This window comes from Rhamphochromis sp. 'chilingali' (genome assembly GCF_963969265.1).
Source record: "Rhamphochromis sp. 'chilingali' genome assembly, chromosome: 4".
In the NCBI taxonomy this organism is placed as follows: Eukaryota; Metazoa; Chordata; class Actinopteri; order Cichliformes; family Cichlidae; genus Rhamphochromis; species Rhamphochromis sp. 'chilingali'.
In genome coordinates, this window is record NC_137948.1 from 14,114,072 (window position 1) to 14,127,336 (window position 13,265).

At 37.8% G+C, this 13,265-nt stretch overlaps 1 protein-coding gene across 1 annotated transcript in view; it reads left to right on the top strand.

Moving 5' to 3' along the window:
• The window catches only part of helz (helicase with zinc finger), a 49,775-nt gene that overhangs the window by 15,004 nt on the left and 21,506 nt on the right, over positions 1 to 13,265 (top strand). The window contains exons 14-18 of the mRNA XM_080880164.1: positions 53 to 265; positions 1,452 to 1,582; positions 5,913 to 6,092; positions 8,307 to 8,408; positions 9,594 to 9,772. Of these exons, the coding sequence (XP_080736290.1) occupies positions 53 to 265; positions 1,452 to 1,582; positions 5,913 to 6,092; positions 8,307 to 8,408; positions 9,594 to 9,772 (805 nt within the window). The remainder of the gene's footprint in view (positions 1 to 52; positions 266 to 1,451; positions 1,583 to 5,912; positions 6,093 to 8,306; positions 8,409 to 9,593; positions 9,773 to 13,265) is intronic.

Consider the following 13,265-nt stretch of genomic DNA (forward strand, 5'->3'; position numbering starts at 1 on the left):
GAACATCTGTAAGCTAGCTATCTTGAACAGTGATTTCTGTTTTGAACACCAGGACACACTGGCTGGGCGGCTAGTGATGACCAAGGTAAATTCAGTTCTGCTGCTACCTTTGGGCCGTGAAGCGATCAACAGCCAGCCGCCTCCTGGAGTTAAAGAGCGTGTTTATGAGGCTGTGATTGAGGAGAAGACTAAGGATTACATCTTCCTAAGGATCTGCAAGCACTGCTGTGAGGAACTCGGGCTGCAGCCTGACAGAGAACTACAGGTATGGTGAACCACACTTCATGTGCTTAGACATGTGGCATCACCTACATTAAATAAGGTTTGGTGAGGGCTGGTAAATGCTCTCTTATAAAGCATACTTTTTTCCCACATGCAGCCTGAGAACATCATTCTTGTCATGTGGATTTTCTAACCTTGAAAATTTGAATGAAAGGTTCACTGCTTAATTATAGTTTTCGCAAATGATTGCAGAGGTTTCAAGGAAAAATGTGTCTGTGTTGTGCATCCATGTCAACACTGATGGAATTGTTTTGGAAATTTATTTTTGCAATAATGCTATCTTCACCAGCCTCAGCTTGTTATTTTGCTTGTTCCCCCCAAGCCTGAATGTAGTCAGGGGAAACAAGACACTGTGTTAATGGTTATCAAAACAACTCCTCATTCTATCACTGTGGGAGCATAATCTTCTTTTCTTCTGCATATGCTTCTCCTGCCTTCATGTGCTACAATTCTATTACCCTGTCTCCTCTGTGGGTTCTTATTCCACACAGCCTTTGAGCTCTTGAATGTCTCTGACTTTCTGTACTCTTGTACTCATTGTTTATTTCATGCTTAAGCTTTCATGTTTTTTTGGGGGGTTTTTTGGTTGTTGTTTTTTTTGTAAATGGTTTTAGATGTTTTCATTTGGCTAATAAAAAGTGGATATATAGTGCAGCGCAAGCATGTCTTTTCAGACTGTTAATTAGACTTGCTCAGTCATAAGTGTTGCAGGTGGCTTTCTTCCAAGGTTTAGCAATTTTTGAGAGGATTAAGAGAATGGGATACAGCGAATTTTAGTTAAATCTTAGTTTTGAATGGACAAGAATATCCAGCTCCATAGCAACTGCACAGCTTGTGGGCTTGATTTGTTGGTTTAGATGGTCATTTTATCTGAGCACTTGTGTATATTAATATTTAAAATGTTCTCACAGATGCAGACTTTGCAATGTGATGCAATTCATTGCTTGCATAAAATAAATTATTTTAGTAAAAAAAAAAGTAAATTCACATCATGAAAGAGAATCATGAGCACAAGCTTTAAACCAAAAGATGCACACAAATACCTTAATGAATGAATGAATTGAATGGAATTATCTTTATTTTTGTTTTAAAATTTTGTATGATTTCTTGGCATGGATGGATATAGACAATTGTGTTGATAAACAAGCTCTCTGTGTTGTGTCTGCCAGGTGGAGCTCCAGTTCCAGCTGAACAGACTGCCACTCTGTGAGATGCATTATGCCCTGGATCGCATCAAAGATAATACTATCCTTTTCCCTGATGTTAGCCTTGTCCCTACTATCCCCTGGAGTCCCAACAGGTGTGTACTCCACCATGTACACAATATCACACACATAAGAACACACTTGATGCATTCATTTTTATGATAATGCATTGATTGTTAAGGCACTAAAATTAAATCAGTGGGAACTCAGAGACACAAAAGTTACATATAAATAATAAATAATTGGGATCAAAGGAAATTTTACTTTGTACACATGGCATGCTGCTTTATGTTGCTTTTATACTGAGGATATGACTGGCAGATATTTGATATAGTAAAGGCTGCATCTACTTTTAAAAGTAGATGTTTAAACGTTTACGTTTAAAAGTGAGGGAAGATATTTGCATGCAGCTTTTGCTTTCAGATGCAACTAATCCTAAACACATTTATTATAACTCTTTTAATACGTCCACATCCTTATAGTTTGACAGATACTCTCACAGAGGGGTCACCACACCAAATCAAAAGTTAAATGAAGACTTCTCCTACTTTTAGCAATTTGGAAATGCTCACAGCTGCCTAAGCTTTAAATTTCTCTGGTGACAGGTGAGGGAAGTGAGACAGTAATCTTTATTGACAAGAGCAAAAGTCAAATATAATCCCTGTGGTTGTCATAGCTGCTGCTTTATCTGAGCTCCATAATAGGATTCGTGTGGATTTTTGTTTTAATTGGAATTTGGATAAACGTGGGTTTTTGATTAAAGAAGGAGCAAGAGGTGAATTTGGCTTTAGTTTAAAAGCACACTTTCTTTATGGTAGGTATTTGTGTTTTAAACATTTGCCTAAACTGTGGAATTACCGGGATTTTTGCATTGATTACTCAAACGTATGGCCTGACGTTTATGTGAGTCCCGTTATAGACAGTCACAATCTGGCTTAACTAATAACTAACAGTAATTTAGAATTTAGAAGTCTCTGTACTAATGAGTTCATTAAGCACTACTTGCAGCCAGGCATTTAAGTTAACGAGCTCATATTAGACGTTGATGTGTTGATGTGGCAGCTCTTTCCTTATTTAAGGAAGGCATCGTATGAATTTTGGTGAAGTCTACTATATTCAAAAAGATTTATTGGTGTGAGCCATGCCTTCAAGAAAAACAACTTTCAAAGAAACTTCACAGGATGCTATAGCATGATCAAACTGTTCAATCAAGATGAAACTATAACAGTTTATTTCTGAGTAGTTATTAAAAACATCTAATGGAGGTGCTAGAGAAGGTTCTGCAAGTCGGATAGTTTAAGGCTTCACTCAGTCAGTTACTTACAGGGATTACTTGGTGTATTCATTTTAGATTTTGATACATACAACTGTGTATTATCAGTTTAGACAAATTGGTTTTTTGGGGGTTTTTTTAAAAAAAAAATTCATAGAAACTTAGACATTTTATGCATAATCTGTTCAGAAATTCATTCAAGTAAAGTGGTTCTGATTCTTATCTTTTAACTCAAAGTGTCAATAAACCCATAATAGTGTATTAGTGGTGCATTTAAACCTGATTTTTTTGTTGTTTTTTTTGTTTGTTTGTTTGTTTTTTGTTTGTGCATCTTACCCTAACCTCTTGCTAACTTTAGTTAGTTTTGGTAAGAGTTTATAGGACTAAATGCAGACTTTGGTGTGTAGTAAAGGTTGGGTGATATCTAAAATTTTTCCAACCGACATTCATCAGTCCAATAAATGATGATAGGCAATAAGTTTACGGATGTGAAGCAAAAAGAGCCGTCAGGAGCTAAAATTAAACCTTAGACTAAAACATTAGGACAGGCTTTTCCCCGCAGCACGCCGTGTAATAAATACTCAAAGAAAACGCTACAACTTATGTCTAAAAATGTATAGTGTCATGCATCGGTTAAAACATTCGACTCCAGGTACATGACGCCCAGCTGGAAACACTTCACGCAAGTCGAGCTGCCCGAGATTCACAGAATTTACAGAAAATGTTAAATTTTTGTGATTTATATCGTTATCGGGACGATAGATGTCTTATATCGGGATATGAGATTTTGGTCATATCGCACAGCCCTATGAAAGGGCCATCCTAGAACTAATCCCACAAAGTTGGAAGCATGAAATTATCCAAAATGTCTTTGTATTCTTGAAGCATAAGGACTTTCTTTTACTGGAACTATTGGGGTTAAGCCCGATTCCTGATAACAACTCCACACCATAAACCGCCCTACACCATATTTTACACTTGGCAAAGTGCGATCAGACAAGTACTGTTCTTCTGGCAACCGCCAAACCCAGACCCGTTTACTAGATTACCAGACGTTGAGTGTGATTCTTCACTCCAGAAAATGTCTTCACTTCTCTAGAGTCCAATGGCGCTGTGTTTTATAAAACCACATCAAAACTTTGCTTTGTGCTTGATTATTTTAGGGTCGCTGCTCATCAGCCATTCCATGAAGCTCTCTGCACAGTTGAGCTTAAGAACCAAATCAAAGAATTTCAGTGAAAGAGCCTTGACTTGGTCTTAAAATTTCTTTCCATTACAAATTGCTTACCTTTAATAAGTCAGATGTTTTGGTTTATAATAAATGGTCTGCTTTGACTGTCAGCGATTGGCATGTCCTAATTATTTATATCAAGGTAAGGTATGAAGGAAACAAAACAAAATGCTTGTATAGAAAGTCTTGTTGGGATTCAAGAGTTGAAGCTGTTTGTAACTTGTAGAATATTCCTTAATGTTATGCATCCCTTTTTGTTACGCACACACACTTGTGCAAATGCTGAGATTTCTCTCATTCCCCCAATTACAGCATCTCTCAGCTGGAGTTCAATCAATTGACTCTGGGGGATTCACAGCTTTTGACGATGCAGTCACCATAATGATGATAGTGATGCATGGAGACATGCACGCATGCTACATTTACAGTAATTCACAAGTATCAAATCAGATGTGAATCATTTTCTCCTACCTTTCTGTCTTGTTTAGCACACAAATTACAACTGCTTAGTTGTGAATATTTACTGGTCATCCTAAAACTACATGGAATTTGAAAAGTTATGTTTGTTGCACATTCATAGAAATGCATTCAGACACGTTCCGTACCATGTTTCCTCTGGAGAGCTAGTTTCATGCAGTTGTGAAACTTGCATGATATATGACTTAATTTGACCTGGCCATTGGCATGTCTTAGTTTGTCTAATGAGTCAACTTCATAACACAACACAAATTGATCAAAAAGAGAAATGTGCAGGGTGTTTAGTTTTTCCTTTTTAAACTTGTAACTGTCCTCCTGAGACCCAGCCTATTCATTATGTCGTCTGTAGTGGACAAAAACAGTTAAACTGAAAGATACTACTTTTTTTTCTCCCTCCATTCTCAGTAGGATATGGGCAAACATTGGGTCACCTGCACATAACAACTAGATGAGGTTTTATGATATCCCATTCTTAATCCATAGATATTAGCATGGAATTTATCTCCATTTGCAGCAATAACTGCTTCTGAGTTGGCTCTCAAAATTTTGGAATTTGTCTGTGTGAATTATTGACCATTCATCCAGAAACCCCTTTGTGAAGTCAGACACTAATGCTTGACAAGAAGCCCAGGCTCACAATTTTGTTCCTAGTTTACCCTAACAGTGTTTGGTAGGGTTGAGTTCTGCACTTTTTGCACAAGTCAGTCAAGCTCCTTCACACCAGACTGGTCTAGCCGTGCCTTATGGACCTTAATTTGTGCACTAGGGCACAGTCATGATGAAACGTAAAAGACCCTTCAATAAAATGAATCATTATCAATTCCCTTCAATGGAACTGATGGGCCCAGGCCACCCCCCCCCCCCCCCCCCCCCAACAAAACATAACCACATAGAATTATCCCCTCTCTGCCAAACTTTATAGTTTGGTGAAGGTGATGTGGAGATAACAGTCCCAGACTGCTAGCTGAAGTTGCGATGGAGTGCTTTACACTTTTTGGTGCTTTGTATTGTTCTTGGTGATGTAAGACTTGAATGCAGCTGCTTGTCCATGAAAATATCATGAAGGTTCTGGTATCCAATTACAATACCACACTCAAAATTCATTGTGCTCTTTGGAATGACCCATACTTTCCCAAATGTTTGTAAAGGCAGGCCTGGTGTTTCATTTTTTGTTTTGACACAGCTGTAGCAGTGAGACTGAAAACATTTAAACCCACATTTCTTACCCCCTTTCTCATCTGCCCCTCATCTTCCATTCGATCTTTTTATATTATTTTTAGTGGGACATAGACAAAATAATTACATGGGCATACTGCCTTTTTATATTCAAAAGTAATCTTTGTTTATAGTGCAGTATTTTACTTGAATGCTTGAGTTTGAAATGTTTTATAATAACAGTTGATTTGGTCATCAAAAAATGCCTCCATCCTCTTTCCGCCCTCAGGCAGTGGGATGAGCAGTTGGATCCTCGTCTGAATGCCAAACAGAAAGAGGCCATCCTGGCCATCACCACACCCATCTCTATCCCTTTGCCCCCCATTCTTATCATTGGGCCCTATGGTACCGGCAAGACCTTCACCCTGGCACAGGCTGTAAAGCACATCCTCCGCCAAGACCACAGCAGGTTTGCGATCATTTTCTTTTCTTTTCTGTTTGTGGTTTGTGATCGTTTGATCTTCTTCTCTGTTTGTTTGCATGTTAATTTTTTAAGATACATTGAATTATTTTTAACAGATAGGATTCCGCCCACCCCAGATCCCTGATATACTCTCAGCTTCTTTTGTATTTGTGAATGAATGTTTATGAAGTTCTAAATGTAATGTTTACAATGATAGATGGAGCACTTTTTTTTGTTTCAAACTGTAGTTGTGAAGTGCCAAGTAGATAGTCGCTAGTTTTCAATAACATTTGACTTACATTAACTAAATGATTCATAACTAATAACATAAGGTATTACATTGGTTGCCATACCAGCAGTAACCGCCTGATGATTGAGTAGTAAACTGTAAAAAGCCCAAGTACTGCATTTTACATATAAAGTCAAGTTTTGTAATACTTAAAGCTAAGATAAGGAGGCTATAATTTGAATAACACAGCAGGACTGTATTTTTACTCCACTTTCACTGTGAAATTATAGAAATACTATCACATCTGTCAGTAAAATTAACCTAAGACGAATGGTGCATAATTAAAGGCACAGCTAAATGAATATACAAATGAATAAAATATCTTTTTTTGTATTCGGTACAGCAGAGCAATTTATAAAAGCAGGCACTGGTGTAATTTACAAAATTGCAAACTAAATGATGTTTTAACAATGAAATATGAGAACTTTTTTTCCCTACATCTTACGTTTAATCTTTGTTTTGTTTTTTTTGTCATTGAGTAAGTTTCCTCTGCTTCATCACTGGTTAAAAGACAAACTTGATAAACATTAGTGAAATATTACAAATAAATGGTTTCAATCACCATCATATAAATATAGTCAGCAACCTTGATCTTAAAGTTGAGAAATCACAGTGCTATAAAGTGTCAAACTGTGGTGTGTGTCTGTGCGTGTGTTGGAGCCTGTGTTGTGCTGTGTAGTTGTCTATGGTTTGTATTGTCTAGGCCATATCACTTGAAGACAAACTCTGCTGGTCATTTGGACAAATTTGTGTCAATGTGTGGTTGATGCACATGGTTAGTCTGATTGCAACACATTTTCAGGGCCAGAATGGAAGTGCGTGCCAACTATATTGTGATCAATCAAGCTATGTCACTTCAGTGGCCCACACAGTGTTGTATAACAACAAAACAGTGTATGATTTTCTTCCATTGGCATTTTTCATCATTAGTAAGCTCCCTCCCTGTGTAGATACCCACAGGAAACTTTGCAATTTCCCGTGTTAGAAGCAAACCGATGTAGCACAAGCACATAAATGGTTCCCTGGTCTTTATAAAAAATGAATGTAATATCTCGGACAGTGTCCCCTAACAAAAGTTACCATTTTGGTTTTTAATAAGAAAGACCAGGATGTGTATGTGTAATGCAAGAGAGAAAACAGCCTTGGAAAATGTGTAGCAATATAATATTCATTCCTCAATTCACTCTGAATACATTTAATATTCTGTGGTTAAGATGAATTATAGATATTTTAAAAGCTATGACAAGGGGAGGTGAGCCCATGGATTAGTGCTTCTGGCTCACCATATTTTTAAAAACGTTAACAAGACCGTATATCGACCCTGGTCAGGTGTGCTCAAGATGTGAATTACCGTATTTAATATTGGAAGCTTTCTCTGTACATCTTTAGCTGTGATGCTGCATGAATGTTTAAAAGTGTAATTATGAACAGGAGTTGTTACTGCTGTCAGGGTGAACAGCTCTGGGTTTGCTGTCCCGGATACTAATATCAGTTTACTTTTTAAGGTTTCTACTGAAAATAGAATGGTATAGAGATGAAATAAATCCCTTTTCTTTATTCCTTATATTTCTGTATTTGTATAGCATTAGTGAATGCAGTTTAATCATGAAATATTATAGATAAGGTATAGATATACAAAAATAATGTTATACTATGTTTTTGGGAAAGCCAAGTGCTATTAATCAAAATGAACTGATAGGATTCACAACCACTGTTTTGTTATTTAAAAAAAAAAAAAACCCATGCAACTTCATTATAAACTTTTTATTAAAAAACTTATGAAGTGAAACCATTTCTTAAGGTAGTTTATGTGCCACTGTACCCTGGTAATAATTTATTCTTGCTGCTGGTTTTGGAAGATATCGATACAGTGTTTCAGCAACTGCGTATGATGATTCATGCCTACAGTTGTTTGTCTTTTGTCTCTACAGGGTCCTGATCTGCACCCACTCCAACAGTGCGGCTGACCTTTACATTAAGGACTACCTTCATCCTTATTTTGAAGCAGGCAATCAGCATGCCAGACCTCTCAGGTAAAGAAACACGCCTACGGAACAAGAGATGGCTGAGGGGCAAAACAAGCTTCTCGTTTTGTTTTGTAGCATGTAGTATGTACAGTAGATAAAACGTGCTGTAGTGCCCCGGGGGGAGCATTATATATTGGATTTTAAAGTGTTTAAGTCTCTTTGCAATTTTATGTTGTAAAATAATACCACATAAGCTAGTGTTTGTAGATGCTGAGAAAAACCTGTCAGGTACAGGTGTTCATCTTCTTGGTAAATAAATAAAAACAGTTTTAGTAATGTATTACACATCTCTGTAGTTTACATACTTTGGGTTGGGTGTTTTTTACAGAAGTGATAAGTGTTTCTAAAATGACTGGTATTTCTACCTTTTGCCCTATATGTCAGCAAAGACCATTCTAGCTGGATAGCATCAATAAAAACTCAACTAGACATTAACTAGATGAATGTTATTGGGCACATAGTCAGAGTTATACATCCATGTACGTGGGTTGTTTTGTTTTTTTCTGCCCTGCAGTGGTAACAAGCAGACGTTTGTTGACTTGAGGGATTTGACCTCATGAACATTCCGGCTTTTCGAACTACTCCTTAAGACAGCAGATATACACTCAAAGATACTGACAGCTTCCTTATACTGCATCATTGACTTCTAATCACATTTCAGCAGTGCCAGAAGTCACCAAAGACATGGAATCAGTGTGTTCCTTGACCAGGCTGGGGTTAGGCTGTGTGTTTGTGTTTTCACACACAAGCCTGGAGACCATATGGGCAATCAAATGACTTGTTTCACATGAGCAGTCGGTCTGATTTCTAGAGCTTCCAGTGTAATTCCTCCATAAGCATTGGAGCCTCCTCCTCTTGGGTCCACTTGTCTGCTTTGAGTGAACTCAGTCAATACAGAAGTTATTTGAATATTTAGGGGCAGAGTTGAAAGTGCACCACTGCAGAAAGTATGTCCAAAGGGTCTGCTCTTGGCAGCCTTCTGTGTGGATAAGATTGCGCTCAGTCTGAGGTGCACATCAGATATCATGTGCAGTCATGCATTTTTACAAGCATTTCCAGTCTATCTGCTTTTAAGTGAGACAAAACATATAAAATTAAATGAAAATTAACAGTTTCATTCACACTGAGACTTGAGTATTTGCTTTTTGTGATTGTAACTCTTGATCTTTCTGCTTTCTTTGCTCACTCCAGGGTATACTTCAGGAACCGCTGGGTGAAGACGGTCCACCCAGTGGTCCAGCAGTACTGTCTCATCTCCAGCACACACATCACTTTCCAGATGCCCACAAGGGAGGACATCCTCAGGCACCGCGTGGTGGTGGTCACCCTCAGCACCTCCCAGTACCTCTGCCAGCTTGACTTGGAGCCTGGTAAGTCGTATGAAAACAAACAAACAAAAAAAACCATTAAGTCACGCTGACCTATTGGTTGAGGCAGCCATTGTTCTCAGCAGCTTTTATTTGGCATACCAGTATTTGCACTTGGATTAAACTTGCCAGCCAGAGTAGCTGACACATTATATATCAGACATACATGCTGAATGAATGCTGAAGTGTGGTTTGTGTGTGAGATGGGGCTTAATTTAACTCAGGATTGTTCTTGTTTTTTGCATTGCTGATTAAATAATTGAGGCTGAGTGTTAGATTTGTATCGGGAGAACGGACGAGAGCAACTGGGGCCAAGCGAAGGAACGGCGTTTGTCCGGTTCTCTCCCGTGCACGAGTACCATGAAGAAGTTTGCCTACTTGCGTCTTGCTTGCAGTGTAATTATATTGTCTTAACGTTCCAGCGGATGGGTTCAAGATACAAACCCATCATTGAGAAACGGTAAAAAACGACAACAACAAAAAATTGCTCGAATTCCCAGAATGGTTAAACCATAATTTCAGCAATTTAATAAATGAGTTTTCTAGTATGTTCTAAAATGTCTTGCAGCACGTGAGCATGCGTGTGCACACTTTTTTAAAGGCTTGTAAATGTATGCAAACAGAACACAGTCACTCTCATTTCCTGTTCTTTGGTCATCCCCACTGACTCTGACAACCATTGCTGGTAGGGGCCCACCATTTATAGAGGGTTGGAACTCATTTAAGTTATGTAAAAGACATGGAAAACAAACCAATTTGTCAGTGCAGGCTAATAACCGACACTAATGTGTCAGCGGAGGGGGCTTTGTCGGTTGCTTGGAAACACCATCTGCCTGTTTCTAATGTACTTTACATCATTAGCCCTCCTCCCCACGTTTCATCTGTCCTGTTCTCCTGTTGGTTGATGGTGATGAAAATCTCCAGGAAACGAGACACTTGGGAGCCAGCAAGTCTTCTAAGTAGCGATAACAAATCTCGCACCCAAAACACAGGTCCCCCGAAAGATGATGTTTAGGCTTTTATGTTTGGCTTGATGACTTTGCTTTTTTTTTCATGGTCTAGGTATGGGATTTGGCATGTAGACATTGTGCATGTATTGTTTAGCATGCCTTTATATATCTTAACAAATTTTTGTTATTATGATATGCAAAAATCCCATTCCCAGCGAAAACAGACATTCTTTGCTTCTACTAATTTGTGCAGCCCTCACAGCATGTTTTTGCCTGGATGCATTACTTTTCTCTACTGTGCAAAGTTCTATATACAGTTAGGCCCATAACTAACTGAAGTTGGATTTGTATTTCTTTTTCTTGCAACTTTCCTTCTGTGATTTAAAATCCACCACCCAAGTGGATTGTAAATCAAACCACTGATGTGCTTGAAGGGCAGACATTCAACAAAAGTATTGCATTAACCATTCAGCAATTACAACTATTATTTATACACATTCCTCAAGTTTCAGATGCAAAGAAACGATGGACAATCTAGCATAATTTTAAATATAGGGGGTATTTTAGTAATTGGTGGCAAAAGCCTTTGCAGTCAATGACTGACTGAAGTTCATGGATGTCAGGAAATGCTGTTTCCCCTTCCTTGAGATCACATTCAAGTAGATGATCAGAAACTGTCCTTCTGATGGGGGAGTTCCACACAGCTTTCAGAGCTTCGTTACAAAGCTTGTGTTGTAGGTTTAGTTACGCACTCCAAGACCCTTTCACACTTGCACACTTTTCAAATCACTTTTACAGTGTGAAAAGAGCCAAAAAAAAAAAAAAGACTAAAAGGGAGAATGTGCGAGACTGGGTGTGTGAGTAGAAGAAATTGTCATTTATTATTGAAGAGTAATCTCTCTACCAAATAATTTCTGCAGTTCTGTGCCTCTGATCTCTTTCACCTCTCCTTATTACCCTACTCTCCTTCTTTCCCTTACTACGGTTTTGTGCAAATTCAAAAACTTCAATTATTAGCCCAGAGACTGATGGCTGCAACAAATGAATTTGTGAATAATTTCTCTGAGGCATTTCCAAAGTGCAGTGGTAAGCACCATATAAATTCATTTGTGCTTCTGACCATCTGATGCTCATAAAGACTATCTTTTCTTCCCTCTCACACCGCAACTAATCTCTACTCATCTGCCTGAGAAAATGTTCTCATTTTTGAGTATTATAAGTCAATTGACATGCACATAACTTTATATTTGTTATTCAAACATGTTTGCTCTTTGCATAGCAAAATATTGAGTGTATAATAAGGAAATTATTCATCTTAAGGCCTTTTCGTCCCTTTTTTGGTTTTATAACGGGACAAACAGCCAATGTTTTTTGTCTTATACATGCTTTTAATTTCACATGTTATGGTAATCAGCACTCCATGATAATTAAATTTCCCTCCACTGCTTAATAAACTCTAAGTGCATGTACAGATGATGTTGTAGGACTCGCACGGTCAGTTTATAGCAAATAAGAGGAAAATTTCAAGGAAAAATGAAAATTTAGCAACACTTTCTAAAGTTGTTTTCACTAACATTTTGCTCTCTGCATAGTGAAACACTGAAACTTTGCTATGATGCATCCAAATTCATATTTTAAATTAATTATTGAAAAGCCAAGCCAGAGACTATTTATGTGTATTGTTTAACGCACAGTTACATGTAGTTATTTAGAATATTTGTAACCTCTGCAACAAGCATTTTTCCCTTTATTAACTGAAAATAAGGGAAACATTACAAGATATAGACTTTATAATTCTGATGGGACATTTCTCAGTTATACTTTGTATAAACCTACTTATTCAATTTCTGTGTGCAGTGCATGGACTGTTGTATCAAAATGTTTACCATTTTATCAGGATCACTGCAGGGAACAGTGCCAGCCTATGCTTCAGTGAAGTGCATACAGCGTTAAAGGCGATAACACTGGTTTCAGGCTTTGTAGTTGGGGGGGGGAAAAAGCCTGCAAAATATTTTTTGCAGGCTTTTTGCATTTTCAAAGGCTGATACTAAGGATTGAATGTTGCTTCAAATTAAACTGCTCCACTTCTTTTCTTGCCAGGCCCTTTTTCTTTGTTGTTGTTTGTTTACTTTTTTGTCAGTTTTTTTTATTTCCCACTGTCAAATTTCATATCTGCATGTCCTTTTCTGTGGAAATAGTGTAGCTTTAGAGGATGTTTGCTGGTTGTTTTTCAGCCTCTCTTCCTTGCTCCTTGTTCTAGCACTCATTTGCCATGCTGTTTTATCCCTCTCCCCTCATTCTGCCGACCTCTGTTAGAGCTTTTTAAGGCAGGGTTAGACTAAAAGTTCAGTCATTTGTATGTGCACGGAACCCTGCCTTTAAGTTGTAAGACTGGTTAAAACAACGGGAGAAAAAAAATATAAAGGACACCAATGAAGAGTGTGTGAGAGAGATTTAAAAAACAAACAAACAAAAAAACTGTTTGGTCGTAGAGCATGAATGTTTGTTGTTTCTGTGTGACAAATTTGTAAGATTTTATTGATGTA